This window comes from Diaporthe batatas (assembly GCF_019321695.1).
Source record: "Diaporthe batatas strain CRI 302-4 chromosome Unknown Contig00001, whole genome shotgun sequence".
NCBI lineage: Eukaryota > Fungi > Ascomycota > Sordariomycetes > Diaporthales > Diaporthaceae > Diaporthe > Diaporthe batatas.
The window spans coordinates 2,001,142-2,007,424 of record NW_025408548.1 but is presented as its reverse complement, the minus strand read 5'-3'; the positions used below and the strand labels follow the sequence as shown (position 1 = coordinate 2,007,424).

The window sequence follows — 6,283 nt, the reverse complement described above, 5'->3', positions numbered from 1 at the left end:
ATGAAGGCAGCACATACCTCCTTATTAGCGGCGGCTACGCTGTTCTCCTCCCTGGCCTCGGCTGTTGAGAACCTCAGTATTTCCGGCGCGAACTTTGTCTCAAACTCCACTGGTGACAGATTCGATATCATCGGTGTCACGTTAGTCCCACTTAGTCCCGCCCGCCGTATTCCCGTCTAAGATGCCCGGACAAGTCAACTCACAGCCAAAACAGATACCAGCCGGGTGGATCCGCAGGTTTCACCGGTAAGGCTGACCCTCTCAGCGATGCTGAGGCCTGTCTGCGAGATGCCATTCTCATGCAGCAGCTCGGCGTCAACACGATTCGAGTCTACAACCTGTCGCCCGACCTGAACCATGATGAATGTGTTTCCATCTTCAACGCCGCCGGCATGTACATGATCATCGATGTCAACAGCGGCCAGTCCGGCGAGTACATTGACCGCTCGGACCCGTCGTCCACCTACACCAAGGACTACATGGAGCATATCTTCAGGGTGATCGAGGCTTTCTGGGATTACCCCAACCTGCTGGGCTTCTTCGCCGGCAACGAGATCCTCAACGAGGACAGCGGCAAGAACGCGCCCGCTTACATCCGCGCTGTGGTCCGCGACCTCAAGGAATACATCTCCCTGCACGCCCCGCGGGACATTCCCGTCGGCTACTCTGCTGCAGATGTTGCAACCATGCTCAAGGACACCTGGGCATACCTTGGATGCTCGCTCGACGATTCTCCTTACTCGAGGATGGACTTCTTTGGTCTCAACGACTACGTGAGTTGATCCTGTGCCTGGACATCATCTTAAGAAGAGCTCTTTGTTTTCCTACAATCTCCAGGTATGAAATAGAGCACTGACAGAACAACAGGAATGGTGCGGAGACTCCTCTTTCGAGAAGTCAGGCTACAACTCGCTCGTTGCGGAATTCGCCGACACAAACATCCCCGTCTTCTTCTCTGAGTACGGATGCAACAACGTCAAGCCTCGCACTTTCACCAACGTGCCTGTCCTGTACGGCGACAAAATGTCCGTACTGTCTGGCGGTCTGGTCTACGAATACACCCAGGAGTCCGACGAGTACGGCCTGGTAGCGATCAACAGCTCCAAGGAGGTTACCCTTATGCAAGACTGTACGTAATCACCCGTGTATTCTCTGAAGGCTAGCTTCACGCCCAGGAAGAACTAGTCTGAGATATAGAGTGGACATATTGCTAATATCTCACAGACCAATACTTGAAGGAGCAGTACGCCAAGATCGACATGAGCGCTCTGACCTCGGTCAACGAGACCGCAGAGAAGCAGGAGACCACCGCCTGTGCCTCTTCCCTCATCACCGAGTCTACCTTTCTGTCCAAGTGGGACATTCCCAAGCGCCCCAACGGTGGTGATGACCTCGTGACTTCTGGAATCACCTCCGCGCCCAGCGGTGCCATTACTAGCGTGGTGAGTAGAACCATACCTGCGATCACCAGCCCTGACCAAGCTTTGAAGCTGACCGTGCCTACCAGACTGCCACCGACATGCCCGCCACCGTCCACAACTACACCGGCGCTGAGGTCACAGGCCTGGCCCTGGTCCAGCTTGGATGCGCCGACAGCAACGCGCCCGGTCTCGCCGCCACTTACAGCGGGGGCGAGCAGACCTGCTCCTACGCCACATCTACCGGCACCTCCGCCAAGAGCAGCAGCAGCAGCTCCAGCGCTGGAAACAGCGTCAGCCCCTTCGTCGGTGCTGACTTCCGGGCTCTGGTCCTGGTTGGCTCTGTCCTGGCCGCCTTCCTCGGTGGTGTCATGATTCTGTGAAATTGGACCATCCCATGAGACGAAAGTGCAGCCTACCAGTAGGCCAATGAACACAGGAGCAGTGTTGGGATCATGTGCTACCGGCGTTTGTGGCTTAGAGTGTCGGCAATTGAAGTCCGACTTGTAACATTTGAATCGGTCAGACTTGAAGAAATGATACATCATGATGCACTGAGAGTTTGAGGAGCCGGTCTTGAACCATTAACACTACATATGAGACTTGTATTCGATTAGCTAGACTCGGCCGCTTTTTCTTTTATGAATTGATACCGTCTTCCATCTTATTCTGTCTCATCGTTCTCAGAGGGGCTCATGTGATGTTTCATCAGCTTAATAGAGGGAATCAAAGAATATCAATAATTCTATTCAGTGATTTATAGTTTCGCCGGGCTTGCAGGTCAATGCAACCAACCAAAAGTGCAGGTCATGGCAATTCACTGCTTGGAACATGGCCACCGAAAAAGGGGGGGGGGCGCGGCGCCCGAGGACGGGCTGTCGGGCAGGCCGCTCCTCCACCCCCCCCCCCTTGGACGGAAGGAGGGTCAGGGTTTCCACATATACGCAGACCCCTGTCAGCATAAGACGCGGCGCGACGCGGTAGACTTTAAGCTGCCAAACAACGCATTATTCACGTTTGGCTCATCTGTTCCAAACCCCACCCTCTCATCATCAGTATTTAGAAATCCAGGAAACCATCAAAGACTCATCTGCTACTACATCTTTTATCCAAATTCTTCATAAAGCAACAATGGGTACCCTTGCAGGATCAAAACGCAAGCCCGGGACACCGCTCGCTTCACCATCCAAGGCCGCAGCATCAACAAAGAGGTCTCGGACACAATACGATTATTGTGACGAAGAGGACTCGGAGTCGTTCCCGGAGGATCGCTGGAGCGCCGACGACACAGATTCGTGGTCAGATATGAGCGTAGATGAGGACGAGGACCAAATCTGCCAACCTGATAGGGCAGGTGATAAATCTGCGACTGGGAGATCACAGCAAGACTCATGGACTACACAGGTAATTCTGACCGTGTAATTCACAGGGAAAGCATTTGATGTCATTTTTTTCAGGTCGCTGACATCCAACAGGAACCCGGCTGTATGTCTCTAGCTGCGAGTATGCCTTGTGGAAGTGGCTTGACGAAGAGCAAAACCGAGGGCTGCCCCGGCTGTTCCTGCAGCAGGGTGGGCAGACAGTGCAACACCTCCAATTGCCGCTGCGAGGCCGGGCCCACCTGTCACAATCCCCTCAACAAGCTCGACCTCGCTGCCATCTTCGGCAAGGACGGATTCGACCTCCACCCATGTTTCACGACGTGGATCACGGAGCAGTCCAATGCCGGACTGGAGTGGACGAGTACGCGGTTCCTTTTCGATATCGTCTTCGAGGCTATCATTATGCTTGATGAGTACAAAAGCAACGCGACCGAGCCCTACCTTGAGTGGAGGGCGAAATGGGACAGCCTCACCGCCTCAGAACAGGATAGTAGCGACGCCGGCCTTGCCCTCAAGCAGGAGCTGCTTCGCTGGGGGCTTACTTGCCGAGACTCCCAGTCCGTCTACTTCTCGTTCTGCCGCAAGAACGGGTGGGTAGAGACTGACCATGAATGGCACTGCGATCGTTGTGGCGGTTGTAGGCAGTGGAAGGAGTGGCATTGCTTGAATTGCAATCAGTGCTCATATGGTCTTACGCGACCGTGTGGAAATTGCGGGGGGGATGGAGACTGGTCTCCGGGCTTCAAACCAAACGAACCAGACGACGGTTATGACCTGATTCGATGGTAGAGACGCTGACAATGTTGGAGGGAATTCCGGTGTGTTGAACGGATGTTCTAAATTACAATGTCTGCTAAACTCTGAGCAATCACGTACGCAGTATTGCGTAATGAGATGGATCAAGCCCATGTATAAGCGGTTCTTGTGCAAGCATAGGGTACTTGTGGGACATGAGTTATAGCACATGAGGTAGCTACTTTGAGACCTGGAGATCTCTATATCCCAGGCACACTCAAACAGCAGAGGTGCAGCATGCTCAAATACGATGCATCCTTGCAGTCTCTGATCCCCTAAAAGAGCCGGGAAGCGTCCAGAATATATTTGTCACCGGGTATCTACCACCACTAAACAGACGTGTGCACACATGTGCCCGAAAGAGCTGGGGGACCAAGACAATCCCAGCGTCTCAAAGTTGTTGCAAAACTTACTCACTCAGAGAAACATCCATGAAGGGCCCGCAGGACATGCTCGTGGAGCCAACCCCGAAAGCTATTTAAACCTTCTCAGTCGGTTCCACGTGGTCCTCCTCACGGACATGAGGCGCGCCAACCTTGAGCTTGCCCTCCTCGATCTCCTTCTCAAGCTGGTCGAGCCTGCTGCGCTTGCCGCCCGTCCTCCAAGCGGGGATGCCGGAGTTGAAGACGTCGTCCATCTCCTCGAGGGTGAAGCCCTTGGTCTCGGGCGCCATCAGGAACATGTGGATGAACGCGGCGGCGTTGAAGGCGCCAAAGATGTAGTACATGTTGTACGAGATGTTCCACAGCAGCGGAGGGACGGCAAAGGCGAGCACCATGTTGAAGAACCAGTTGGTGGCGGTCGTCAGGCTGACTGCCTTGGCGCGGATCTTGGACGGGAAGATCTCGGCCGGGTAGGTCCACGAGACGGGGCCCCAGGTGGTGGCGAAGCTGGCGACGAAGAGGTACGAGCACGAGATGACGGCGCTCGAGACGGGCCGGTTGTTGAGAATGATCCAGGTGATGTTCTCGTTCTCGACGGTGCGCGTCTCGTCCGTGTTGGGCTGGCCGTAGTACTGCTGCAGGGCGCCGCTTATGAACAGCCACGTCATCATCAGGAACGAGCCGATGATCAGGGCTGGGCGGCGGCCGAACTTGTCGAGGTAGACGATGGCCGGGAGGGTCATGACCACGTTGATGACATACTGGATGGACGCGGTGAGGAGCTGCGAGGTCGGCTGTCAGTACGTGCGGATTTACAGGTTAAACGGAGAGTGAGCCCAGATAGTCACATACAGGCGATCCTATTCCAGCTCCCTGCATGATATAGACGATATAGTACATCACTAGAAGAGGTCAGCAATGTGGGCAGGAATTGTGAGACACCGGTGAGTTACGAACTGATGTTCATGCCGCAGAGCTGCGACCAGGCCTGAACACTCATGCCCAAGAAGACACGCTTGAACATTCCCTTGGCGACCAAGGCCTTGTAGCTGCTGATTGCCTGCTCCCGATCGAACCTCAGCGCGTCCTCAATTTCCTGGTACTGCGCGAGGACCTTTGGGTGGTTGCGGTCGCCATTGCCGAGGGTGCGGGCCAGGACCTCGAGTGCCTCGTCCCAGCGGTCCTTCGAGGCGAGCCAACGCGGGCTGTAAGGGAAGAAGAAGAGGCCGATGAACAAGACGACACCGGGCACCATTTGCACGCCCCAGGGGATTCGGAAGGCAGATGTTGGCTGGTCCGGGTTGTTGGGACCGCCTCCAACCTATGCGCAGCACCCAGTCAGCTTTTTGCACAGGAGGCATAATGGCTCCGTTGCGGAGCATGCAAGAACACTCACGTTTGATGCACCGTATTGGATGAAGTATTGGATCAAGATACCCCAAGTGATGGCCCACTGCTGCAGCGAGACCACACGACCACGGATCTCCCTAGGTGCGATTTCACTCTGGTAAACGGGGACCACGCTAGATGCAATACCGATGGACAGGCCTATAGATGGTCAGTAATCCATCGTACCGGATAATAGTGTTACTGTCTACGGGCCGGTCCCGGGTGGCGCCCTAGACGATCCTGGCGGACCAGCCAAGTACAACAAGGGAAACATACCTCCAACGACACGTCCGGCACAAAGCATGCCGCGGTCTATGGCGGCGCACTGGATGATGGCACCGATTATCCACAGTATACAGGAGATCTGGAGGGCGAGCTTGCGAGAGAAGCGGTCGGCAAGGAATCCGCTGCTGAGTGCTCCGACGAGACTGCCAGCGGGCATCGAGGCCGTGATTGCTCCCTGGGTGTAGCCACCGGCCTGAGGGTTGTCGAAGTAGCGGGTGTAAGCCTGGGTTCCGAGCACACCGCTCATGGAAGATATGTCAAAACCAAACAGCATGCCGCCTGTGTGTTGTTATTATACGTGTAAGCCATATACCCGTCTGTGCGTTGGCAAATAAGGAGGAGAAACGGGCCGTGTTGTTGCGCAAACGGCTGGTTGTGTGGGACGTACCTATAGCGGCAAACGCGCAAATAAAGTAGACATTGCTGACTTGATACATCTTGCAGATGAAAAGGCTCCTCAAGCCTCATAAAAATCTGAAGTGCGGTTTATAGGAGACTCGAGATCCTGGGCAGCTGTAAGAGGTCGCTTGGGATGTCGGAGGTGTGGTGAGATGCAAGCAGGAAGCAGCTTGAGGAAGATCAGATACCCATCCGGCAGTGGATGGTAGCTCCGCAGGGCCAACAAGACTAA

General features: G+C 54.9%; 3 protein-coding genes across 3 annotated transcripts; 2 read left to right on the top strand and 1 right to left on the bottom strand.

Annotated features, from left to right (window-relative positions):
* Positions 1-1,801, top strand: KVR01_000841 (uncharacterized protein; the record flags this gene model as incomplete). The annotated part of the gene is made up of 5 exons (XM_044786816.1): positions 1-140; positions 215-773; positions 868-1,129; positions 1,225-1,442; positions 1,508-1,801. 5 exons carry the CDS (start codon positions 1-3, stop codon positions 1,799-1,801), a joined length of 1,473 nt encoding a protein of 490 aa, XP_044650790.1.
* A 621-nt stretch (positions 1,802-2,422) lies between these two features.
* Positions 2,423-3,912, top strand: KVR01_001044 (uncharacterized protein). The gene is made up of 2 exons (XM_044787419.1): positions 2,423-2,822; positions 2,894-3,912. Exons 1-2 carry the CDS (start codon positions 2,550-2,552, stop codon positions 3,587-3,589), a joined length of 969 nt encoding a protein of 322 aa, XP_044650993.1. The 5' UTR covers positions 2,423-2,549; the 3' UTR covers positions 3,590-3,912.
* A 161-nt stretch (positions 3,913-4,073) lies between these two features.
* On the bottom strand, positions 4,074-6,283 carry KVR01_000313 (uncharacterized protein; the record flags this gene model as incomplete). The annotated part of the gene is made up of 6 exons (XM_044793717.1): positions 6,041-6,283; positions 5,644-5,931; positions 5,375-5,526; positions 4,936-5,299; positions 4,831-4,880; positions 4,074-4,760 (listed from the first exon to the last, which is right to left on the bottom strand). The coding sequence occupies exons 1-6, from the start codon at positions 6,087-6,089 to the stop codon at positions 4,074-4,076; spliced, it is 1,590 nt and encodes a 529-aa protein (XP_044650262.1). The 5' UTR covers positions 6,090-6,283.